General features: G+C 35.1%; 2 protein-coding genes and 1 long non-coding RNA gene across 4 annotated transcripts in view; 2 read left to right on the top strand and 1 right to left on the bottom strand.

Moving 5' to 3' along the window:
- beat-Ib (beaten path Ib) overlaps nucleotides 1-27989 on the top strand; it is an 86837-nt gene that overhangs the window by 50462 nt on the left and 8386 nt on the right. The window lies entirely within an intron of this gene.
- LOC115563777 (uncharacterized) lies at nucleotides 14941-15920 on the bottom strand. Its single transcript, XR_003980450.2, has 2 exons — nucleotides 15388-15920; nucleotides 14941-15335 (listed from the first exon to the last, which is right to left on the bottom strand). It is a non-coding gene; the product is annotated as an uncharacterized LOC115563777 (long non-coding RNA).
- Nucleotides 18738-22524, top strand: LOC149091682 (phenoloxidase-activating factor 2-like). Its single transcript, XM_089256990.1, has 3 exons — nucleotides 18738-18812; nucleotides 18875-19010; nucleotides 21650-22524. The coding sequence occupies exons 1-3, from the start codon at nucleotides 18738-18740 to the stop codon at nucleotides 22522-22524; spliced, it is 1086 nt and encodes a 361-aa protein (XP_089113116.1).

Here is a 27989-nt window from a genome sequence, read left to right as displayed (position 1 = left end):
TCAGCATAAGTTTCGTAACAATCAGCCCCTGTCAGCATTGAAAACCCATTGCGGCTTTGTGGTGCTCCGCACAAAAGTCTTTGTCTGTGCCCAACTTGTATGTAATCTAGGCTAACCTCAGCTTAATTTTAAACAGGTGTTTCGCACAACAAGTTAATAAATTATTAAGCAAACTAATGCAAAATGTTTACGTTTTAAAGTTTCTGACAGTCTTGTCCGGGGCAACTCACACAGGCATACGCACGTACACATGCGGATATTCGCATAGTGCGTCCGTCCCTTTCCTTATCTAAGCATTCCGCTTTGTTATTAGACAATTTTGTTGATGTTTTGTTAACATTTTTGAACGCTCGTCTGTTTGGCTAAAGTAAAATAGTCGCCACGCGCACAACCAGCCCAACAACACACCAACACACCGACATACACCAACACACAGATGTAGAGAATGGCAGACTTAATGGCAAACGAGCCCTGAAAATCCAGCGCATTTTGTTTGGTTGACCAAAAACCAAGGCGCCCAAAAAATGGTCGCTCGTCGTTGTTTGTTTGTTTGTTTATTTAGGTGCCAACGGGATGATTACAAATAATTTGCTTAAAATGTTCCATTCGGCTGCACGCAATTGCCGCCGGTTATTTTGCCAGCCTGTTTCGTCAGTTTTTAGTATGTAAATATATATGTATATTCTGGATGCCTACATTACAAACAGTATCTATATATGTATATAGCATATATATAGTGGATGGGTATATAGCTATCTTTTATGGCTTGGCATGTTGCTGTTGTTTGGCATTTTAATTGAAACCTGTCGCAAATTTGACACCACCACCCCAGCGGCCAACGACATTTGGGTGGGTGCACAGTGGGACAATGTAACTTATTATTATGACAAAAAAAAAAAACTATATTAAACAAAATAATTGAAAGCTGTGCACGCTCTATGTTGGCAATGGAAAAGGCAGTTTAAGAGACGGAAGAATTTTTATACATGTATACATGTTTACAAAATTAAATATTTTTACTGTTGTTTTGCGCATATTTTTTCGTAAAATTTTTTGGTAGAACATTTGTCGGCTTTCTGTTTTGTTTATTTAGTGGCTTTAAAAAGTGGTTATGCCGTAGTGTATTTTGTTTGTAATTATATAGTATTTCATTTTTTTTTTTTTTTTAATATCTGGTATATTTTTCTTTTTCAACACCTACATTTATGGGCGCCTCTGAAATGAAAGTGACTTTACAAAAACATTTTTGATAATATAAAAATGAATATTTAACTAAATATTATTTATTATTATTATTAACTAAAATATTAAATTTGTTAGATATAATTTTTTTTTTTTAATTCTTTTAAAAAAGAAATTAAAAAACTATACATAGATGTATTTATGTATGTAAATATTATATACAATTAAATATTATATATTATATATATTTATATATTATGTTTATATATTTATATATTTATTTATATATATAAATTTTTTTTTTAACTAATATTTAATTTAAATATTACTTATATATTAATAATTTATTTATTTTATTATTTTATATATTTATATATTTATTTATATATATATATATATTTTTTTTTTTTAAACTAATATTTAATTTATATATTACTTATATATTAATCAACTGTTTATTAATTTATTTTTTATTGATTTTTCATTTCATTTTTGAATCAAATGATCAGCATATTATCCACTTTACATGTGGTATACTATAATTGTTTACTCTTGCCCCACTGTTGTAGCCACTCAAGCTTAAATTGTCAAGCGCCCCTTTCTATTTCCTATAATCCACATTACACGCAAATTAATTACCCATAATTAATAAATTTAAACACTACTCAAGCCGGCGGACAATCGACAAGGCTCAAAGCATTAATCATACTCAACCGCTAGCCCGAAATATAAAATCCATCAGCTTGACGCAAATTCTAATTAAACATTCACAGCTAAACACATAATTTTCGCAGCGATTTTCAGTTTATTGTCTGAGTTTAAGAGCCTCTGTGCACTCGGCGGCTATCGCAGAAGGCAGTCATAAATCTCGTCAAGATGTCGACGTCTCTGCAGTTGACTCCTGCGCAAATGGGAGCTACCACCTAAAATCCAATTATAACCGAAACGCCAAAATGTGATAAATCAATAAAGCGTCCGCTGCAGAGCCGAGACAAGTTATTTCTGCGAAATCCTTGGCGTCTTGCGGTATTTACTCTTTTCACCAATTTGTCGTCAATTTAATATAATTTGCAATACGCTCTTGAGATGATAAATGGGTTGAGATTAAGCAGAAATAACTAAACAATAGAATCCTGATCAATATTATATGAGCAACCTATATAAATTATGTTTAGATATTGTTTTGCTTAAATAGATAACAGCAAACAGAAAATATAATTTGTACTGATTGATATACAATTATTATTCATTTAATTTATTTTTATTTTTAAAACAAAATAGCTGAACAAATTTTAATATCAACTTGCTTAAGAATAGCTACGGAATTAGATAAATACTACAACAAATTTAAAAGATTAAAAAAGATGAAACAGATGATTGAAATTCTGCACTTATTCCACTTATACAATCCAATAAAAAAAAAATTTAATTACAGTTACTTTTATATATTTTTTCTGTCTGATCTCTTAAGCTCTTTAACCTAAAACGAATTCCCTTTATATATACACACTCTCGCTATATATAGAAACACTTTTTTGTTTTTGTCGTTTTAGGTAATTGATTACAAGCTGAAATTAATTTATGTGTCTGCGTGTCGTCTCTCTCTGGTCGTATTTTGTCTCTTGGAAAGTCGCTTGAGTAAGTAGCTGGCAATATATCACGCATTTGAGTAGTTGTAACGATGCGAACGAGTCCGACGAAAAACAACTACTAAATAATTGTTAATGTATTACGAATAATTTATGACACTATTTCATAAAAAGCAATAATTTTTCAATATCAAACCAGGCGGCAAAAGAGCTGGCTAAGGCGAACGAGAGTCGAGGACGAGCGTGGTCCAAAAAGTTGTTGTTGCTGCACAGTTGCAGTTGAAGGTTGTTAGTTTGCTCTCTCTTTCAGTCTCCCTCTCCCTCTCTCTCTCTCTGTCTCTCTCTCTATGCCTGACTGCTTGCGTAATAAGCTTGATAAATAATAAAAGAGCACTGGCAAAGGCAAAGGCAAAAGCAGCACAGAAGGTGGCTATACAAAGGCGAACGCACTGAGCAGGAGCAGGAGCAGGAGAAGGAGGGCGAGAAGCGAGGGGCTGTTTGGGTTCGGGTTACTGTCGCTACAAAATGAAATTTATCATTTTTCATAGCTGCAAGCTGCACTTTCTGAAACATTTCACTCAGCGCCAAGTGGCAACTCGGTTGGGTGCGGCATTGCCATATCTCGCCTACCCATTTCACTCTCCCTCTCTCTTCCTCTGCAGCTATGCCCAGCTGGATATTTTCGAGGCTGCTTAGACGACCCAAAAAAAAAAAAAGAAACACTGCTCCTCATGTTTGTTATTGCTGCTGCTCGGGCTGCTGGCAAATGTTTACGGAAAGAGATTAATTGATTCCACTTGGCTGCATACAGAGTGTCCCTGCAGAGAAGCTGATCGGACGCCAAAGGAAAGCCCAATTCTCTCTCTCTCTCCCTCTCTTTCTCTCTTCACTTGGCATGCGGCGCTTTGAGGTAGAAAATGTTGCCGAATTATTTACACAATGTTTTGCTGATGCTTGATTTTCAAATGCCTTCTATGTTATTTAAAGATTACGACTTTAATCAACATTTTCATCATCGTATTCAATATTCGCTTGGGTCTTTCCTCCCTTTTAACCTCGATATAAAGCAATTTAAAGCGCAACGTAAGCAAAGTTGATTATGCAATTATAGGTACAGTTAATCATTCGTTTGGTTTTTTAAATAACGCCATTTATCATAATTATGTCACTTTTCATAATTATTTGCATTATTGCGAAATGCATTTCGCTGTTGAGGGAGTGGACAAAAAAATGAAAGTATATGCGCGACTGTGAGTTATGATTTTGTTGCTTTGCTTAAATTTAATTTAAAAATATATGAAATAGCTTTAATTTCATTAAAAACTACAAATTCATGAGACATAATATTAAACTATGAGATGATGTAAAGTTTTTTATAGATGACTTCTTACAAAAGACAAAAAAGGTAGGCCTTAAAGGTTTGAGTGGCTACCATAGTTCTTGAAACACAAATAAATAAATAAGTAAACAAATTAATAAATTAATAAATTAAGAAATAAATAAAAAAATAAATAAATAAATAAATAAATAAATAAATAAATAAATAAATAAATAAATAAATAATTAAATAAATAACTAAATAAATAAATAAATAAATAAATAAATAAATAAATAAATAAATAAATAAATAAATTAATTAATTAATTAATTAATTAATAAATAAATAAATAAATAAGTAAATAAATTATAAATAAATAAATAAGTCAATCAAAAATAAATACTTATAAATTCAAGAAAAAAGAAACTACAAAAATAAATAATAAAATTAAATAAATAAATTATTTAATTAAGACAGCCTTCGTATCGACATAACATAATATATATTTGATCTATAGAATCTGTTCTTAAAATTGTTTTATTAATTGGATTTTTTTTTTAATACATAATCAAGTTGTTTATATCCTATATTGCTTAAGTAAAGGGTAGCCGATAAAAGCCATATTTATAATTTTAAATTTAAGTTCTGATGACAGCTGAAAGTGAGTGGAAAGAAAACAGTTGCACAGCAATTGCATATGCCACATTGGCTGTGGACAGGTTTAACTTTTGTCGAGCCTGCCCAAGAGCTAGCAATCCGATATATATACATATATTTACATATATTTCTATGCAATGAAATTGTATATATTTAACTATTAGTATGCCTTACATGATTAAAACTTTACAAAGCGGGGCGAGTAGGGGGCGACGTCTCAAGTATATGGCAGACGTTCTTCGTGGCGCCAGTACAGTTAACAAGTGCTCAAAAACAGTGGCAAACGCTTTGCTTTTTATAGTTTGGCAGCGCCGGCAAAACTTTTACTCAAACTTGTCACAGGCGCCAGGCGTTTTTGGCCAACTTGATGTTGAGGTTGCGCTGCTTTATCCGGCCAACCCCATGGTCACGCCCCCTGCATTTAAGCACTGCCTCGCACATCCCTTGCAAAAGATTCTGGCAAAGAAGCCAAGCCAAACATTTGCGACATGCCACACAGTTTAATGTTTGACAAGCAAAACATGCAACGCCTTGGCCCAGCCCCACCCACTGCCAACTGCAGCCGCGTCCGCCCCTTGCTGCACCCATTGTGGTTTCATTTTTCTAGAGGTTCACTTCCCTCTCTTTTTGATAAGTTCAGCTCTTGCTTGTCAGGCAGTGCGAAGTGACAAATATATTTAATTGCTTGCAGAAGTTTGCTGCCAAAAAGTTTGCGCTTCAATACTTTTATTTCGTCTCTTATTTCATACATAAATATATATTCTATATATATTATTTTATAGAACTTCCTTTTGGCTCTTTGCTGTTTTTGGCATGTGGGAAATAGACGTTTTTATAATTGCGTATAATTACGTTTTCAATTGTGGCCTTAATGAAAAGCATTTTATTCTGTCCAGTATTTGGCAGCTAGGCATATGTTATAAATAAAATAAAAAATGAAAATATTTGTACCCATATGTATATAAATATTATTTTATTTTTAGTATATAAATGGAGAGCAGATAATTTATTTGTATATTATTTTTAATCTGTTATATTTATTTATTATATTTGTCATTATATTCTGATTATTAACATACTGAATCCAGAGTCTCTCTTATATATTCTATTTTTATTATTTTTATCTCTTTTTAAAAGAAATATAATATATGCTATATAAAATTAAAGATTTCTGCAGCAGTTGCATTAAAATTTTAATGTCGCGCCAGCAAAATATTTAAATTTCTTAATTTGATGCGCTTTATGCGCGGCTTGCAAAGAAAATGAGAATCACTGAGAAAGAAGGCGAGAGAGAGGGAGAGAAGGAGAGAAGAATAAGAGGGGGTCAGATGCTGCAAATGAGAGCATGCAATGTTTTAAAACTATTGCAAGTTGATGAAGTTATATAGGCGAGTATATATATATATATATAAATATACTTCTCTTTAAGCATAAATTGTCATTAATTCTTTGCAGTTGCTGCATAAGCTTAAGTTTCTGAACTTATGAACTGCATATATATATTAGAGTTAGCGTAGAAAATATTGGAAAGGGAAACAATGGAAATTGCTTGCCTTACCACTATTCATAAATTACATACTTTAAGGCTTAATCTTAAAATGTAATAATAAATGCATTAAAGGAAATACAGCATAATAAAAAGCGCTAAAAGTTGTTCCATGTCCGCTTTGAGAGGCTCAGCCCAAGCCCTTTAATGGCAACAGCACAAGTATATATATATATATATATATATATATGTATGTATATTTTATATTGCAGCTGCTTAATGCCTGCCGCATAAATCGCGAATTATGACTTTACACAACATTAATGACAGCAAAAACACAAGCCAAAAAGAAAAAATAATAATAATAATAAATACATAAATTCGTGATTATATTGATATATTTTATGCAAAATAACAACGCTGTGAAATTTGAATGGGATTCAATTGAATTCAAATGGGACAAACAGTCATTAAAGAAGTGTTCATTGAGGCCAATTGTCGCAGCTCAAAAAACAAAACAAAAAACACGAGCAAGACATAAACTTTAATGTACTACAAAATTGAGCTAAAAAAAACAAAAACAAACAAAAAATAAAAGAGAAACTTGTCTCGCATTACGAACTGCCTGACCAAACAAAGGATCACAGGCACAGGTTAACTATGTGTGCGCGCACGTGTGTGTGTGTGTGTAGGTGTTTATTGGATTACCTAACTGTCGCCAGGTTGTTCCTGTTTGGCCTCCTGCTGCCTGCTGTTTGTCAATACTAATCTGCTGCTCTCGCAGAAACTACAGCAGCAGCAGGAGGAGGAGCAGCAGGGGAGCAGGAGTAGCAGCAAAAAAAAAAAGTAGTTGTGGCAACTCAAGAGGCGTCTGGTGTGTGGGCGTAGCAACGACAACACAATCAATGCTGAAATCGAAAGCAGCGCCAACTACTTTGTCAGGGCCGTGAAGGCTCTGACGTTGCAAACGTATTTGAACCGGAAATCAAAATAAACAACAGCAAATCAGTCAAACAAACAAACAAACAACGAGAGGCTTCAGCTAAAAGCAATAAGGTCAAACCCCACAGACACACGCACACCCTTAACATTTTTGTGACAAAGCTACTTCAGAGTGTGTGCGTGTGTCTAAGTCTCTCTTTGTGTGTGTGCGTGTGTGTGTACAACTGCTATACGTTGAACATGTGCTCCAATAAAAGCTAATGGCACTCCTCCAATCAGCCAGCCAGCCAGCCACTTTCTGGCCGACCCACCCAAATGCTATTGAGGTTTCAGGCATGCGGCATGGCACTTGGGGAATGCCACTTCTTACAATTAGCTAGAAATTAATGACAATCGAGTTGGGGTCTCGGTAAAGAAATGAAAGTGGTCTGCGCTAAATTGAAATGTAAACTTTACTATGTGTTCATTTCACCACCGCCCAGTTCAATTTTTGTCTGCCTCTTGGATTAACGGTCAAGATACATTGAGATACATTTGTACATATATGCAATATGTAGGTACACATGTCATCTATAGCTATTTAAGCTCGACTGATTATATTCTCCTCTTGAATGTCTGACTAGAACTACAGACTCCAGCTAAGACTTTATATCATTTAAGACTTTATATACATATATCAAAGGAATTACATCATAAAAGAAACATAATAATTTTTTTTTATTTTTATATATATTATATTTTTGTTTTTTTCTATTTATTTCATAATTTTTTATATTTTTATTTATTTATTTTTAAATTTATTGTTTATTTTTTGTGAAATACCTGAATTATTACATTCTTTAGTCTATGAACACTTTTTTCTTTTCATATATTTATTATATTTATTCATTGGTCCACATCATCAGTTCCGTACAATATTTTCAAAATTTGACTATTTAAACTCTTAAAACTTTTCAATACATAAAAACTCAAACATCATTTGCATTTCGTTCACCCACTGCTACGCTCTCCAATCTCTCGAATGTCCATCCAAGTGTTGGCGGAGCGAAAAGGGTCAAGAAATGTGGCGAAGGTAGCTTAGATGGAAATTTTATTTTGATTCAATTTGCAGGCGACTTCAAAAGGCGGGCAAACACTTGAAGCGCGTGTAATATCATTTACAGCAACGCCCCACACCGCTGCCCCACTGATTCCCGCTTAACTCCTTGTTGCCTACTTTTTTATGAAAATTACATTTTTACATAATTTAACAAGCCGAGTGGCGGATGAACCAGGAGTTGGGCGGAGAAAAGGAAAGCCAGGGACTTGAGCTCGTGAGCCTGTCTGTTTCTCTGTCCCTCTGTCAGTCAGCCATTTTTTATGGGCGCTACTTGAGCTATGCTGTTGTTGTTGTTGTTGTTGCTGCTGCATTGACCACTAAAGTTGCCATAAAGCGGCATAAAATTTGTGTTCCATGCGCTGCGACGGCACTATAAAAGAGAAATGCGAAGCAAGAAAAAAAAAGAGCCGAAGTGCCACTTGAGTGGCGCACTTTGAATGGGTTTTTTAAGGTGCCTTCAATAGGCAAACCCAACTGCCAACTCGCCCGTCCATATATTTAAGCTCAAATGATGTTGTAAATACAATTTTTGAGCAAGAAAAATGTCTTCATCATCAAGCGGCGGTAGCGCCATGGCAAAATGGCGTAAAAGCTTTAAAGCCATGTTGTTGTAATGGCCAAAAGGTTTGCTCTAAGTGCCAATGGGTGCTTACTGCAGGAGGGGTTGGGTATGATAGAAGGAGGTTTAGTAAATACTTTACTCATGCGAGGGTTGTCGAAGCGTTGAAAATAGTTTGCTTGCCAGCGGGCTGCCGCTGCAGCTGAGCTAATCAGGATTTGCGGGCTTGAGTTGAGAAGTATTGGAAAAAAATGCAGAGAATACAATAGAAATAGAGTAGAAATAAAATATATATTTTGTGAGATGAATGTACAAGGGAGAAGTACAAGACTATTGTGAGGGCATTAAATGTAAAGTGAAGAAATACGAGATGTTTGTGAGGGAATCAGGATGAATGTAGAGTACTGATTATGTAAATAACAAGTCCAATGCAATATCAAGAATACTTTTTATGCTTATTATTAGCCATAATATAATAAAATAATAATAATAAAAAAAGTTTCATATAAAATTCATGACTATTTATAAATACTATATAGAATTATATATTAATAATAATAATAATAAGAATAATAACAAATTATATAATTATTAATATTTATTCCAAATATATGTAATTATATTATATAGTTAACAACTGAATAAATAAAATGTATAAATTTTAATTCATGAATGAACAAGTTGATAAACTTTTTTATAAGTTTGAATTAAAAAAAAAAAATCTTTTTTTCTAAATTTTAGTTCATTTATTCCGTATCAATTAGCCAAATAGACAATGAAAAGAATTTCACTCAAAGTCTATTCCAAATCAAAGTTAAGTAAATACATAAAAAAAATACATTAAAGAAAACTTGAAGACTAAAAGCACAGTTTATTATAAAAATAGAGTTGGTAGCTTAAGAATAATACAATTCAGTTGCTGTCTTAAGCTCACTTTTTTAGCTTTTTGGCAAGCGGAATCTGTGCCAATGACTGCGTAACGCCTTTAACCAATTGCCAGAAAATCCAGAGGCGGAATCCTTAAGGCACTGCCGAAACTTCAATGCGGCCTAATAAGCTGCACGCACAGAAAAATCGAGGCGAATGGCCAACGCTTCACTGCTTTTCACTTGAAGCAAAAGAGGAAGCTATAGAGAGACAGACAGAGTACCAGAGAGTGAGAGGTAGAGCGGGAGAAAAAAATATCATCATTACTAGAAATGTCCTGCGGCGTCAATTTGCGAAAGCCGTTGGCATTGTGCCCTCTGGGCAGGAATCGAGCAAAGCTGAGTGTATCCAGGCAGGACCGGGACCCTCAGTCAGACACTTAAGTCTAATGGTTTTGTCAGCCACGCCTCAGCCAAAGGGGAGAGGCACACACACAGAGAGAGGGCCACACTGCACGCATACAAATTGACAATTTTATTAGCAACATAAATTAGTAAAAATAATCAATAAGCAATGTGCCAAAAAGCATTCGGAAAAAATTGAAATGGGCGAATAAATTCAATTTATATGCCGCAATTGCTGCCACTAAGTGCGATGTGATATTTGTGAGATTTGCAAGTGTGTGTCTGTGTGTGTGTGTGTGTGCTTGGCAATTAGATCGTTCAAATGTCCTCCGGGTTGAGCCAAACACCAGACGCATTTCCGTTAATCTCGTGTCTTTGGCCTGCAGGACTCCACTAACTGGCTCTAATTGCTTAATTTGCGCGCATTTCAGCATTTGAGCGTAACATTTTGGAGGTAGCTTTACCCTGGGGTGGGATGGGGGTCAGAGAAGGGGGGTGTGGATAGTGGGGCTGGGAAGGTCCTTGGAGCTTTGCATTGATGCAATGCAGTTTGCAACTATTTTGCAGCTGCAAAAAGAACAACAAAGTTTTTGCATTCAACTCTCGCTGATCCATTCAATTGGCGCACTAATTAGCTGCGTTTTCGGGAAAACTGTTTGTTTAATTGAAAATTAAGCAAAGTTTTTCGCTTAATTCACAAAAGTTATCAGACATTTGTTGGCCAGTGTTTATTTGCTGTTAACTATGAAATTTAAGTGTTTTTTTTTTATTTATTTTTTTATTTATAGCAGTACAGCAGCAGATTCCTGATTATAATTGGGCAGTGTCTATTTGCTGCTGGCTACTAAATTTTTAGTGATAACTATTTAATTAATTGTAGTTAATCGTTTATTTATTTACTGTTAACTATCGAATTGTTCGAATTTTTATTTATTTACTGTTAACTATAGAGTAATATTAATAATATTTAATAATATATATTTATTTATTAATTTTTAATTTTTTATTTATTTATTTTTAGCATTTTTAATGATAATTATTTAATTTCTTTGATTATTTTTTACTATTTATTATTTATTTATTATTTATTTATTTACTAATGGTTCGCACCTTTTATGATAAATATTTAATTATTTATATATTTTCTATTAACTATAGAATTGTTAGAATATTTAATATAATATACATATTTGTAAGTAAATAAAAAAATAACTAAAAATAATTAGTTAAGTTATTAATTTTATAAAAATGTAATAGCTATCATCAAATGAATAAATAATTAAAAATAAAAAAAAATAAATATATATCTATTATTAAATAATCCAAAAACTCTATAGTTAATAGTAAAAAATAAAAATATTAATTTCTTTTTTAAATATGTATGTATATATAAATTTATATTCAAGCAAAAAAGTTTAATTCATAAATTAACCAATATATGCCGTACTCCTAAATGACAATAGATTTAAAACACTTTTGTATACCGACATTTTATTAAAAACAAAGTGTTCCATATAAATTGCAAAATTAGTTTACATCAAGTAACTTTGGCCCTGTTAAATCACATAATTTTATCTTAGCTTTATCATACGATAGAAATAGATCTCTCTTGGCCAATTTAAAATGAAAAACTGCCTTCAAAACTTCATTCGTGCCTCGTTTCATTAGCTGCTTAACATTTCCTGCTCACTTGAACTCAAGTAGGACTCATTTCTAGTATCTCGCTCTGGCGCGCGCTTTCGCAATGTCTTCAAATGAATGCAAATTTAGAGCTGGCCTTTGGCCAAGTTGAAAAGAACTAAACAGCTTCACACTTAAATGTCCGGAAATGAAATACAAGCAAAGCGACAAACAGGGCGGCAAATGGATTTCAAGGGCCAAGTGGGTGACCTCTTATCTCTCTCTCTCTCTCTCTCTCTCTATTTCTCTATTTCCCTCTCCGTCTCGCTATCTTTCGGTCGTCGCACACAAATTGCTGTCAAACTTAACTGAAATTAGAACGTGATTAGATTTCATTTAAGCATTAAGCACAACTGACAGCCAGCATGACAGCTTAATTGGGGTATGATGCAGCATTGAAGCTGGAGATGTTCGCTACTTGAAAATGATATTTTGAGAACGCAAATTTATTGACAATTAGCTAGAAAGAGACAGATATAATAGAGAGATATGGAAAGGGAACGATATGAATTGGTCATAGTCTATAGAGAAACTGAGCTTCACATTAATTATAACGTGTATAATTAACAAATCTCGACTCGATGCCAACGAAAGGAGGCGCACACACACACACACACACACACACACACACACACAAACACCCTCCCATACGCACACATAGTTATCTAGATAAGTAAGCGTTTAATCAGAGCATAGAAGAGCAGCTAAAGATAGTTGGAGCTGGGAACTGGGGGCATTGCTCGGTCAGGCGTATTAATTAAAGCTCACAATGTCGAATTGGGTCGCTGTCCACGCAACTAGAAGTTATTAGTTGAGCGCGTATAGATAAAGCTGCTGCTGCTGCTCCTCCTGCTCCTGCTGCTCTTCAGTCCAATTTACGGCATTAATGGATGCCCAGAAGTAGCATGAAATTGTCTCATAATTGACCGGGCTACTTAAGGCAACATATATACATATATATATATGTAAGATTCTCGTGCTATATACGATTATCGCGCGAACAGTTAGCCGAGCCGACTTGGCTGTCAGTCACAGTTATGCGCAACACCTATGTCAAAGCTCACAGGGCTAAGTAAACAAAAGGAGCAAAAAAAGGAGAAAAAATAAAAACAATTTGCTGGGACACAACAGACAACACGTCACGTAATACGCAACCAAACAACAACAGAAGAAGAAGAGAGCAACACACGACAGCGAGTCAACTTAATCGCTGCAAAGTTAAACAAACACAAATAGATTAGTTCAATGCTCGCTCGATACGCGCTGCCGAAAGTCAAATTGTATCAGAGAAAGGCAAAGAGCGCAAAAGACAAGCACAAAGTAGAGCAGAACGCCAAAGCTGCAAAAACTATGTGTGTGTGGGTGTGTGTGTGTGTGTGTGTGTGAGTAGGTGTCACGTGAGAGCCAGCATACGACAAGCTAAACAAATTGCCTTTGAGCGAAATGTTTTGCGATTGACAATTGACGATTGCTTGCTGAGCTGACAGGAGTTGGTTAAGGCGATGCCGCCTTGAACTCTGATGGAAATAGATACCGTTGCTATAGCATATAGAATACTTTGTGTACAGCATACCTACACACTTTTGATATTTAGCATATTCAAGTACAACATTATTTCTATCAGTAATATAATAGTGAGTTATAAGCTAAGGTGATTTACCCCAAGTCATGATTTTCTTTGTGGATTCACATTTGCAATGCATGACCAATTTACTTAGTTATTTATTTTAGAAATTATTAATATTAATTTAATAAGCAGGGATCTTTTACAAATATGTTTTACATTTCCTTTAATTCAAAGACATCAAAGTCTTTTAAGTATTTCCTTCAAGTATTTTTTATATTTTCTGCAAGTATTTCCTTTAACTATTTCCTTTACGTATTTCCTCTAAATCATTCCTTTAAATATTTCCTCGTAGTACTTCTCCTAGGCCTTTAGTCCTTATAAATGTTCCTATCAATACTCCCTCCAAGTATTTCCTCTCAGCGTTCCTCTAATTAATTCTTCTGTGCTCCTCTAAGTCTTTAATGCATAGCTGCACAAACTTCCTTGCACTTTACTGCACTGCACGACTGATCTCCACTGACTGAAGAAAGTACTGCAGCTGCTGCTCTTTATATAGGGCGACTTTCACTCCACTCTCAAATGTTGAGTCCGACGTCAGGTAGGGGATCGTCGCAGTCGAACTTTTATTGCCCAATAGGAACGTTCTCTGCTGCTGCAAGCATTCTAGCTTCGTGTTACACAAATATAAATACCAAATGAACACTGCTGCATACATACAGACAACTGAATTTATCTTTTTTAGTTGGGCAGAGAGAGAGAGAGAGAGAGAGAGAGATAGACTAAGAGGAAGACAGGGAGATTGTTATACAGACAGACATATGTACGAACAGATATATAGGCAAACAAACACACATAGTTAAATAGATTTACCTCTTTACGCTGATGAAGAATATATTGTATGTATATGCTTGATAAGGCTGAACAGCTCAGGAACATTAATAATTTTCTGCTAATAATAGTTCTCTTAAGCCGCGAGCAGGTATTTGATATGCCATAGCTGGCTGTTACGACTCATGTTAAACACATTTACCGCATATAACCCATCATGCGGCAAATGATAAGCTTAACTACCCGTTCTCATTATCATTACGATCATCATCATCAGCATTATGATCATTAACTAGTCGAGGGAGTTTCGTTACTTTACATAAATAGGAATATACTTGACTGGGGCAAGCTAATTAGCTTACAGACATCGCAGCATTTCATTAAACAAATGGTCCCTGGTGTATAATTTTAATACGCAATTACAGCCAACTCAACGCTCTCACTCACTCGATTGCCTGATAGTAAGCTCCTAACCCCACTACGCCAGCAACCCACCTACACACCGACCCACCGACCCACCGACTGAGCTCCCTCTGATACTTGAGCGTAAGCCAAGGCAATAAATTTGATTTGATGCTCATTGCTCGCGCTGGTTGGTTACCTAAGCAATTCTCGGGTTGCCTCAAATGGGGAAAATGGGGGGAGGGCTTTAAATTATTTGATAATTTATGCGAAAATTATGTGACAATTGAGCGAAAAAGCGTGGCGAATCGAGCCACGGCTCAAGTTGCCCTAGTAACAAGCGTCTCCGTCGAGGGGGTCTTTAGGCTCAGGAATGCTTTTTATTGGAAACTCTTGCCGCCCAGCAACATCATCATCAATCAATTAGTTGCCATATCAAATAGACAGAGAGAAAGATATTAAACGAGACAGAGATTGAAGCAAATGCGGCGGCCTTAGATGTCATGCCAGACACCATACTCCGTCTCGCTGGGCATTATCAGATCGTCGAGTTCATTGACGATGCGTATCGGGAAGACGTACTTGAAGAACTCATAGAGCACATACAGAAATGTCTCCAGCATTGCGACACGCGCACAGATGACAATGTGACCAATACGATATGCTATAGTGCGGATGGAAGGAGCTGACCAGGGCCAGCTGCTGTGTGGGACAAAGTGTTGGGGTGCCCAGATAGAAGAATGATTTAGTCAGTGCTGCAAGGGAAGTTCAAGTTAGTTTGCGAGACTTAATACTCCTCCAACTCACCTGTCGCCAAATATCGTGCAATACTTTTAATTATTTTGAGAGCTGTGGGTTTGCTTTGATACTTAAATTTCATTTCAAAAACTGAATTCCCAACTTGAGCTGAGCTGCCAACGAAAACTCAACCACACAACACTAAACTCACAGCCTATGCATAGTTATTGTAGTTTATGATATTGACTCGAAGAAGTTTGCGCACTCTTGAAAACAATTTACTAACCGCACTCGTATTTCCAATTAAGGCCGCAAAACACGCAAAAATCTCAACCGCAGCGTCTCAATTACATCTCATTTAGCTGCTGCTAGTACCGCCCCCTGCGCATTCAGCTCGCATCTCTGCAGCAGACCACAAATTGTGTTGTCTGCATTATTAAAATGCTTGAATTCGTGCTTGCCTAGGCGACTGACTACGCAGACCACTTTGTACTTAGCTAATGAATTTTATCGGGCCTAATCAACGCCTTTCGACGGGGCTCTTAATTTGTGGGCAACGTGTCGAGCGCCATCTGGCGTCAACAGCCGTAAACAAAGTCGAATTGTCGCCAAGCACCCACAGCATTTTCGGCCCATCGATAAGCATAAATAACAAGAGTTGCTCTTTACATAAAATTCAATAAGTGTTTTGTGTGCATAGACAAGAATCGATATATTTATATTTACATTTTTTATATATTTTTATAAATGTCGGGAATTGTTATCTTTCGTGGACTGAACTTTATTGTAACTGGAGATATATGGCTTTGAAGCATCGTTGTTTAAAATTCTTACAAATTTCATATATTTAATTTTTTGCCGAAAATATAATATAAATATATATATATATAATATAATTATATACACATAAATAAATATAAATTATTTAAATTATTTATTATTTATTATACTTGCTTTAGACTCTCTTATACTATACTACTATAAAAATTCAATAAAAACCTGTATAAAGTATTGTAAAATACAAATATTAAAAAATATATATCAATATATGTAAATACATCAAACTAAAATAGCATAAATGAAATTAGAAAAAATATTTAAAAACTAGAATGTTGAAATAAAAAAAAACTAGAATGTTAATCAAATTAATCAATTTGCACCGTTTTTAATGCCACGCCCGTAAATAGATATTACTTTCGCTTTATTGCACAATGTAAAATGTGAAATTGTCAAATGTGAAAATAGAAATTCATGACTATTATTACTGTAAATTGAATAAGAAGCACTTTCCACAATAGTATCAACGCATTCAAATGGAAAACAATATGAATAATAATTGTTCATTGTTATTCCCCATCATTTGAAAGATGTCAAATAACAGTAATTAGTATTTGTGCATTGTGCAATAATACTGCTGACAGTTTTAATAGCACTTCAGACTGCAGATATCGCTCACACTAGCGTTGCGCACTCACACGAGCTTACCAGTTCTAGCCGGCGCTTATGCAAGAGTCATTTATGGATGTGAAATTAAATATTAATTTGTGCGCACAAAATCTGTGGTTAAGCCGCGATTTATGCTGTAAAAATAAACCTACCTCCTGCTGGCCCATGCCAGCAACCCTTTCAAACGGTAATTAAGCGCCGCACGTTGAGCACCTGTGCACACGGCACAGCGCAGCTTAATGCAAAGTAACAGAAGTAACAAAAATACACACATTTTTTATCCGTATTTTCTGTTTCCTTTTTTCTTTGGTGTTTATATTGGTTTTACGTATTTGAATACGACATACGACGAAAATGTTGCATACTTTTAGGCTTGTGCATAATATTTACCGCAGACCGACAAAAAAAAAAAACATAAATAAATAAAACACATTTAAATTGCAATCAATCAAGGCCGTTGGGCGTGGCGCGGCTGTAATGCAAATTGAAATTAATTATAATGCATATATCAACATTTAAGTATGTGTTTATACACACACACACAGCTATATACACATATATACATTAAATTATTCTTATTTGTTGGGCATTTTTTAATCAACTTTGCTGATTTTTTATTGAATATTAATTTGCTGCTCTATACATATATTTATTTATTAATTTTTTTTTTTTTACTTTGACAACAACTGCAAAAAATCATTGTAAAACCTGCACTTGACCAGCTTCAAATGCTGCAATTTTATTTTTAATACATAATTATTTATAAACAATTTAATAAAAATCGCAATCAAATGAATTGTTACAAAATTTTGCTGCAAAATGTAAATTTCGCTACCGATTTGCAATTTAATTAAGCACGTTAAAAATGTCAGCTTTTATTGGTGTTTACTTTTGCTGTTGTTGTTGTTGTTGTTGTCGGCGCGAGTTTGTTGTTGTTTATTCAGTCGTATAGATTTAATGAGCAAATTATGCGGCCTGTAATTGGGTCGAGTTGAGGCAGAGCAAGAGCTAAATGTGATTAGGGTTCGGTATTCGAGTGTTGAAGGTGAGAGCTAAATTTGTTATCTAGGGAACTTTCAAATTGGCTGTGTGTGTGTGTGTGTGTGTGTGTATACATATAAATATGTGTGTGTATTAAATGCAATTTTCAACTCGAGACAGTTCAATTACAGCTGAAACTATTTATATTTGTTAAAATGTCTTGAAGTGTAACGTTTAAAATAAATTGAGTTTATGGTATAACCATAATTTATAAACATCCATTTTTTGAATTATGAATTAAACTTAAATTAAAAATTAAATTAGTAAATGAATAACTTATACAAAAATCAATTTAGCTTTTTAAACTATTTTATAATAATAGGACATATTTTTAAATTAACAATTTGATTTCATTTTAATTAAAATACATTCAAAAATATTTTATATTTTATTTGTGTTCTATTTTTGGTATAAAAAGAAGACGCCAATATTTTGGCATTTAGCAAAAATATATATATTCATTTCTAATTTATTTATATATTTATTATTATATATATTATATTACGTTATGTATATTATATATTATATTTTTTCATATTATAAATAAAAATATAATACATTTTTGCATGCAATAACAAACAATTTGCTAGCCAACTTCCTTTGTCAGCAATCATTTTATTTTTAAATGGAACTGCAGTTCGACTTTTCAACATTTTCCTGTACAGCGCATTTACGTATTATGCATATATTAATAATTTGTCTACAGCTCTGATAGCGACTGTTCGTATTGAAAGCGTCATAATTAAAAATTCCATTATCTGCTGTCCAAGCTAAAGACTTAACTGAAGTCTTGCTTGTTGCAACATCAACATCAACTTTCTCAATGGCCACTCAACGGCTCTGAAAGGCTGAGCTGCGCCTGTTAAGGGTCAGATCGGTGCAGCAGTCGCATCTTTCACAGACCGCACACTTTAACAATTATTGCCAACCACATGGACATGGACATGGACACGGACACGGACATGAACAGGGACATGGACACGGACACGGACACGGACACGGATGCGGCACATGAGCCAGGACATTCTGGGCTGCTTGTAATGTGCTCAATTTTTCGCATTTTGCACAGAGAAGGCGACGGGTGGAACGAGCGGCTGAGCGATTGCTGCGAGCAGCAAATGTGCTACTGTTGCTGCCGCCAGTTGCCAGTTGCCAGTTGCCACCTGCCAGCTGCCAACTACCAGCTACCAGCTACCAGCTGACACGTGCTACCTGCAAACTGCCAGCCATAATAATATTAAACAATACATATAAATCACTCAGCTGTCTGACAACGAGCGAAACGTCCCAGCAAGGCAAACGAGCACAAACTGTGCCGGAAAATGGCTGGGGAAATGGCAGTGACAGGCTGAAGGTTTTCATAAAAATTTACCGCCATAATGCTTATTTTAAAAGTCAATATGTTCGCTGCCTGTTATTTTAACACCCATCGTGTCCAGGTGCCAGCCGACCGACAATCGCTTCCTCATATCCTTTGTATGAGCCCAGGCAGCAGCAAAAAATGTCAACCCACAACAAACAACACACACAACAAGCTGAGCAAACAGAGCATAAAAAGCAAACTGAAGCAAGTCAACATTTTGCACTCAAATGCCATCGACTGCACAATACTCTGCTTGATGGGGAATGATGACTATTTAGATGAAGTACAAGAAAATTGGAATTTAATTGAAATAAATATAAATGCAGACAAATCAAAAGAAATAAAAATATGCAAACAAAAAGGATTTCTGAATGATAAATATTGAGAGTTATAAAATTAAAGATATAAAAACATATTTAATTGATATTTTTTTATGTTATTTTTATTATTAATTTTTTTTTTATATCAATATTTATTTATTGCAGCTTAAAATATAAATAGAAATGAGAAGAAATTAATGAATGTATACATATATTAAAATTTTGAAATGATCAAATATTCCAAAACTTTTTACGACCTCACCAAAAGTATATATAATTTGAAAAATACAAAATTTGTTTCAAACTGAGTTAAGCTTTCATATAAAAAAGTTTATTTATTATTATTATTACAGAAAAAAGTTTTTTTTTCTTTATTGTCCATGAAAATTATCAAAAGCTGACCTAAACTTATTTAACTAAAAACTTTTTCAAAATATATTAAATTAAATTAAAACTTCTTATATTACTAGCAAAACCAAAAAAATAAGTTGTAGCTAAAGCATTTTATTTTTATTTTTTTAATTAAAGAAAATTAAATGAGAGTAAAATTTATTAAAAATTCATATAAAACTTGTTATTGCCAAACAATGCTCAGTGAAAAACTAAAACACTCTCTTTGTGCGCCAACTAACAGTGCAATGAAAAGCTCAAAAAGGGAAACAAGTGCCAGTGGCCCCGCAGCCATCTAAAGTTAAGCGACACATGTCACCTGGCCAAAGCCAAGTACAAAAGATGCGGGTGCTAGCTGCTGCTACCCGCTGCTGCTGCCCGCTGCCCGCTGCCCGCTGCCCGCTGCCCGCTGCCCGCTGCCCGCTGCCTCTGCTTCAACTTCAACTGCTGCTGTTTCTTGCTCACATCCTGCGCGCTGTCGTGCGCTTTATGTGACATGATTATGTGCAAAAGTGCAACAGGCAGACAGCAAGGCAGTCAGCCATTCAGCCATTCAGCCTGACCTACGCCCCCTTGCACACGCCCGCCAGCTCGCACCTGTCGCCGTGTCAACTGGCCCTCAAGCATCGCCAACGAGCAGCACGTGAATCGGCGCTGTTTGAGGCAGGAATTTGCTGTTCAGTTTCCTTGACAGCACCGGCAACAGATATTTCGCCAGTCTGGCCAGCTGTAAAGACTGTCCACAGATATTAAACAAGAATAGACCATAAAGCTAATTAAGGGCGTCATAATGTTTAATAAGTAATTTTATGCGAGGAACAACTTGAAGGCATATTTAAAGATGTAATTATTATTGTGCTAATAATGACTAAATGGCATTTTTATTGTTGCGTAGCCCATCTAATTTATAAGTATATATTCAATGAAATATTTGCAAAGTGTCATGATTCTCATGAACGTAGATAATCGAATACATATTTCTAGATGTGGCTATACAAGTATACATAAACTGATTTGCTCAAGCTTCGCTAGCGCTGGCCGAAAAATATAATATTAAGTAGAATTTAGTTGTGAGTTTGTATAACAAAATACTTTTCCAAAAATCCTTATCTTGAACTATAAAAACTTGGTAGATAACAATTTGTAATTCATGGTATTCAGAACATAATTAAAAAAAAAAAAAACAACAAAAATTCCTTCTCCTCCCTCGAGTTATAAGCAATGCTCAATAAAAGTTTGCTTAGCAAGCTTATGGATAACCTGTAATTAAGTGAAATTGTTTAAATAAATAATTGTTTATATAATGAAAATATAAAGCATGAAGGGTATAGCATTCAAAATGATAAAATATATATATTTTTTCATTTCAAATTAAATAATAAATGAAACAAAAATATATATAATGTTTGGTACAAATTGAGTGCAGGGTATCTGCTAGGCAGTAATTGCATGCATATGGTACTTATTCCAGATAAATCATATATATATATATTATATACACACTCTTTATATTGTATTTCTAAGCCTCAGCGGTTTGCATTTCAGTTCGCTTTCAAACTCTCGCTGTGCGGAGTCTTTGAATATTTAACAGAAAGAGCTAAAAATATAATCAAATATGTTGTACTTAGATTCTAGTAAAGCCTTGATTATTTTAAAAATAATTTATTTATTAACAATTGGAATAAATTGTGAAGAAAAAAAGACCACAAGATCCAATTATATGCCAAAGGTAAATCGAATACTCGATTGCATAAACAATATATGTAAACAGATATATATTTGCAACAGAATGACGACAGCGTGCCAGAATATATGGGTTGCGGCTATGGATATCCGAAGGCAAATGCAAACGTTGACAAGAAGCTCAATGAGATGGAGTTCCAAGTGGAGAGCTTCCCCTGGACTGTTATCATATCAAAAAATGAGACCATTCTGGGATCTGGATCGCTAATTACACCAGCGTTTGTGCTTACGGCTGCCAGCATATTGATTGATGTTGAGAGCGACAATCTTTATGTGCATGCGGGCAAGTGGAATATTACGGGCATCACTGAGAAATATTTCCATCAAACTCATGCAGTAGAGGCAATAATAAGGCACAAGCACTACGATGGTGGACTGGACAATAATGTGGCCCTACTCATGGTCGCGCTGGACTTCATCTTTCAGCCGAACATTCGAACTGTCTGTCTGCCCGTTTTGGGTGCAACGTTCGATTACAGCACCTGCTTGACAATGGCCTGGACTCCTGAGAGTGATACACCTCATATGTCGAAGTTTCAGATTCAACCCCGATCAAAGTGCGAAGAGCGTCTGCCTTGCGCATACTTGCAACCGAATTCCACTCTCGATGAGAGTCTTATGTGCGCCATCGATGCGAGTGAGCAAAAGACTTTCAGCCTGAACTCTGGCGCTCCGCTCTTCTGTCCCATGCCGAGCGATCCGAATCGGTACACCCAAGCGGGTATTGTTATTGGAAGCATTAACCGCAGCAATGCCATAAGTGGACTCTTTGTTAATATGACACACTTAATGCCGTGGATATTTGAGCAACTCGGTCCACGTAATATCAGCTTAAATTATTATTATCCCGTCAATGAGTGTTTCTGTAACTGTCTATATGATTTATTATTATATTTTAATTAGTTTGTATTTATTTTTATGTAATATATAAATAAAATATGTACATATATATTTTTTTATGTTATTTATATGTTATATATTTATATGTATGATTACTTCAATGAAAATTAATATTTATCAATTAAATATATATGTTTTTAGTCATTTATACATTTTTTAGAAATCTCCTACATACATCTTACATGTTTCGTATTTTTCCATACTATATTCCCCTCATTACAATCTCTGATGATGACGATATTTCTCTTGCCTCGTGACACGCTCACATCTCTGAATATATGTTTACTGCTGCTGCTTTCTCTGGCGCTCTCTACCTTTCTTTCTCTGTCTCTCTTTGTGTTCGGCTTCGCCCGCATTCGACCCACTTTCGAATGGTTTTCGTGAATCACAAAGCGATTCGATCGCTGCCTCTGTTGCTGTCGAAAAACAAGCAGCAAGAAGAAGAAATCAGAGAGAAAGAAATCCAACAAATCGAAAACGAGAACCGAAAATCAAAATGCGTAATGCCTGCGTCGGGATTGCTGTTCGCCTGTTCAATTAGCAAACTATTTAAAATGTTTTAAACTTTTTTACGCTCTCCACTGTTAAATTTTATAAACAAAATAAAAATATTTATAAAGAGCGCCGTCACCAAAAATAAATACTGCCCAGCCGAAGAAGATCGATCTGTTGGCTATAAAAGCTGCGTCTTCTTGTTTACCATAAAATGCGGCCCGGGACACAGAAATGAAGGCTGTACTAAAAGTTGACCAACTTTACCTCTCTTTCTCTCCCTAACTCTCTCGCTGTCTCGCTTTGGCTTTGCCCTAAGCATGGCATTGTGTTTGCTCTGCTATTACGGCGTAACGGTAATTCCGTAAAACTCTAGGAAATACGGTATTATTTTGTACTAATTCGAATAGGCGTACAGCTTTTGATAGCAACGCGTCTCTGGGAGAGCGAGAGAGAAAAACAAAGAGAAATAGAGCGAGAGAACGAAAACTGACTGATAATGCCGTAGTTGGCCCAATCATTGTTTACACACACACATACCCATCAGCAGACACTTGTATACTTGCTTATGTATGTATGTATGCATGTGTGTGTATGCTCTTAGCACACACACTCGCACAATTATTTATCGCCTTTGTTGTGGGGGTTTAATTCGTTTATATGTTGATTTGAAATTCTTTGCTTAGCTTTGGACACATTTGTTTAAAAAATTCAAAGTACACTGAACAAAAATGGGAACAACGATTCTATACATTACTGCATTCTATAAAAACGTTATCAAATCAATAAAATAAATATTTTAAAAAATAATTAAATTTATAATTTAAATAAATATACATTTATATATTATTATATATGCCATTCTTTATTTATAATTCATTACAAATTTTCTTGTTTATATATAATAAAAATAATCTTGTTAGTCCGAGTAAAGAATGAGAAAATTTTAAGCAAATCTTCAAATAATATTAGAGGTAAACAAACAATTTTATTCTCATGAAAGTTTGTTTTTATATTTTGTATCAGAATAATATATATTAATTTACTAGCATTTTTCTTTGAGTGTTGAAATAATTATAATATCTATGTATGGTGGAGTGCTCAGAAAAATCACGTTTTATCCAAATGAAAGAGAAAAAACTTAATATGACAGTCAAGTTGAGTTGAGTCGAGACAGATATATGTAGATACGTCCACTAGAAAACTGATCGCCTGGGCATTTGGATAAATGGAGCGTATGGAATTCGCTGCAGAGAACCCATTGCAATCGAAATCGAAAGTGTTTTACAGTATATTTACATTTGTTCACCCCCCATGTGATTTAAAGACTGTGTGAAATGATCGATCGTCTCGTATGTAATTGGTTATACACATATTGTTATTTTTGATACACTTGGGTGTAGAAATATACATATATATTGTATATATAGCACTTATGAATATATGTGTATATGTGTATATATTATTATATATACACCCGCATCAGATTTCATATCGATTTGATTGTTTGCCTCTCACAGCTGTGTGTTGTTGGTTCGCTTATCAGGCAACCTGATGTGTGGGCTTTGCTCGCTCGCTTGTCCGCCTCACTTCTGTCCGCCTGCCTCCCGTGCCATCATTTCCATTTCCACTTCTACTTCCATTTCCAATTTCCATTTCCATGTGGTTGTTGTGCAGCGCGTGTGAAGTGCATTTGAGCAAACGACTTTCAAGCGTTTGCTGTGCGCTTGTTACAAAAAGTTTATGATTTCGAATTAAACAAAAAAATTAATGTTTTATAGCGGACAGAAAAGAAAAAATATATTAAGCTGGATGGTTGTTTGTTGCTCAGTCGCCTTTATAAGGCCGAGCGATAAGCGATTGTTAAATTAAATGCGCTCATTTTGGAATAAGTGCTAAATAAATGTTGTCGTGGACTTTGATGATGAACTTGTTCATACTCTTTAAATAATAAAATTGAAAGTGAAAATCAAAGCAATAATTAATATATAAATAATACTGCTTTAAGCTTATACTCATTTTTTGGTAGTAATACATAGCCAAATCTTCAATGTGATATTAATAATATTGCGATAATAATGCATATTTTAAATATATATTAAACTTGTTTCAGAATGATTTGAATATATATTATTTTTATCATAAATGTTTAATAATCCTATATGATGATTGACCGAAATTTATTTTAAAATTTATTATGACCAACTAATTGAATATATTTAAGTAGCTAAAATATGTAATAGAGTTTTTTTTTTCTAATGAATAATTATTAATAAACATCTTTTTTTTAATATAAAATAAAATATAATCAAATTAATATAGTATACATTTCCCAGGAGTTGTGTTTTATATATAAATAATTTCGTAAATTATATATTTTAATTCACATATTTTGCGTCTTTCGATGTGTCCATCACTTACTTTCGATCAACTTTCTTGTGTGCTCATATCAACCACATCGGCTTTCTAGCCTCAAGCGTCAGCCAATTGCAGTCGCTCACGTCGCCTTCTCTCGCTCTCACTTGCACGCACAGTCGCTCACGCGCTCGTTCGCTCTGGTGAGCAACAAGTGTAAGCGATCGCGCTGATGTCAGCTAATGTTGCTGCCGCCGCCACTGCCTCTGCCTCTGCCTCTGCCTCTGCCACTGCCGCACCCTCTGCCACCATCGCTACGCGTGCTCAGTTCGTTGGTCTTTCGCTCTCTCTCTCTCTCTCTCTCCCGCTCACTCTGCTGTTTCGTTCCGCTGTGCGGTCAACGATCTCCGAAAATTTCGAGTGTGTGCAGTTCAATGAACTGCCGAAAAAAGCAACTGTAAACACGAGTGTCAGCTGCTGCCAGCGGCTGTGCGCCTGCTACACGCAACAGGCGTCTGATTTTTCTTTCAATCGTAGCGTCGATCGCTGCGCTGCGGCGGCTGTTGTTGCTGTTGCTGTTGCTGCTCTCGGTGGGTCAGGGGCGGTCCCTGAACGTGACACCATTGTGGGGCATTTACCTGCGTTTCATTGAACTTCGCGTCCGGGGTCAATGCGACGCGCTTGCCCTTGCCCAAAAACTGGGTTATACGCTGTATGCCAGGGCCCCGACCCCGACCCCGGCCACCAGTTGGAAGCCAGGGCCAGCCAATGTATGTGGCCATCATTACTTTCGTTTTTTATGTAGAAATCGATAGCTTGCTTTGTTTATGGAACAGGCGAGCAGCAACAGCAACAGCGGCAGCAGCAAAAGCAGAGGCGTAAAAAAAAAAAAAACTTGAAGCTTTTTTATATCAACAGCTGCGACACGAGATTGAGGGCCAGTAGTAGTGTTGCATACAATTATCATACCCAACTAAATGTGTATACATATATTTATGTACGCTGTTGCCATGCCCCGCAGCTGCTCTGCCCTTACCCTTACCCTAACCCTTGCGCTTGCCCAGGCTGACGTCCCACTGCTTCACTTTCGCTTTTAAAACATGATCGATAATATACAGGCACAGAGTAACAGGCGAGCATATTCGTTCAGCTGAACTACCCTCGACTTGATACATACATATACATATACATATACCTATATAGTTTGTGTTTTGTGCGTTTCGCCCTCTCTCGCTCTGTCTCTTTTGTTTGCTCTCTCCGCCTCTTTCGCACACACTTGCTCCGTCTTTCTGTTCGCTGACCTCGTTTGTTGCTGCTGCTGACTTTTGTTTTGGTTTGATATTGAAAACTTTAACAATTGATGGGAAACATAAACAAGAGCCGAGTAAATTTAAACATTGTTAAGCAAATTGGCTGATTTAAGGGGATTCGTGAAACAAGTTTAGTAAATGATATAATAATTAAGGTTTACAATTGAAATGACATAATAAAATAAAATAATTCATTATTATAAACAAATTTAGCTTGTAAATAAGTTTTTTTTTTTTTTTTAACAATTATTAATATATAAAATATTAATAATAAAAACATATTCACATTTCTCCTAAATATAATATTTATAAATTATATACATATATACTTGTATATAATATGTTATATTTATTATATTTTAATTATTAAAATTTTTTAAAAATTAAAATAACTAATATTTTTATTATAATGTACAAAAACGCTTTATATTATTTAAAAATTAAATATATCAATTAAAATGCATATCCTTTTCTTAAATTTCAATGTAACCATAATTATAAATTTATATGAATAGTATTTTTCTAGATTTATTTATTCTTCCCCTTGATTTCATTCTCATTCTATTTTGCTTCGTATATGTATGTATACATAGCCAGTTTCTTCTGTATGTTCTAGTTTATTTGTATGTTTAATTTATTTATTTCTATACACATATATATTTGTATACCTATGTAGCTTCAGTTATACTCACACATATTCATACACTCACACACACACACACTCTCTGTAGCCTTGCTCATAATATGAGTATGCGGTAGTCCGACGATTATTGTTGGTTTTTTTTTTTTTTTGGTTTTCCAAGGTTTTCCAGTCTGATCGCTATGCGATTCAAGGCTCCTTTTATTTTTCGTTTTGTTTATTTCAGCTGTGACTTGGCTCGATGAGCACTTGGTAAGCCTTCTGTTGGCCTGGCCAAAATAGAACAGCAACGGTTTCTAAATAGTTGCAGCCACTCGTGCGCTCTCTAGACTCTATCTATGCCACAAATGCGAGCTGGCAAATACTCAGCAAACACCTGCTCACATTGCTGGCACTGGACGCGTCTCGCTTCTAGTTGCCGCCCTGCAAAGTAAATAGTTTTTGTTTACGCAAATTTACGCAAAGTGCGGCCCGGCTAGACGAGCGCCGGCGTACATCATGGCGTATGTGATTAGTTTTTTCGTACTATTTGGAACCGGCGCACAGCTTGTGCGTGCAGGCAGTTCGACGTCTGTCTGTCTGTGGGCAGCATGAAATTTTTATGTTGATATGAATACAAAAACAACAGCAGCAACAACAACAACAGCAGCGACAACAACACGTACCGCGTA

This window comes from Drosophila navojoa, chromosome 3, assembly GCF_054131105.1.
Source record: "Drosophila navojoa isolate 15081-1374.11 chromosome 3, UAZ_NAV_1.0, whole genome shotgun sequence".
Taxonomy (NCBI): Eukaryota; Metazoa; Arthropoda; class Insecta; order Diptera; family Drosophilidae; genus Drosophila; species Drosophila navojoa.
This window is presented reverse-complemented; position numbering and strand designations above follow the sequence as displayed.

Bases quoted from the DNA above. Each gene is read 5' to 3' on its own strand.
- LOC149091682 (XM_089256990.1), top strand. From the start codon at position 18,738: ATGGACATGGACATGGACACGGACACGGACATGAACAGGGACATGGAC. The intron at 18,813-18,874 runs GCACATGAGCCA...CATTTTGCACAG, and splicing joins CGGACACGGACACGGATGCG to AGAAGGCGACGGGTGGAACG. The intron at 19,011-21,649 runs GTGCTACCTGCA...ATATGTAAACAG, and splicing joins TACCAGCTACCAGCTGACAC to ATATATATTTGCAACAGAAT.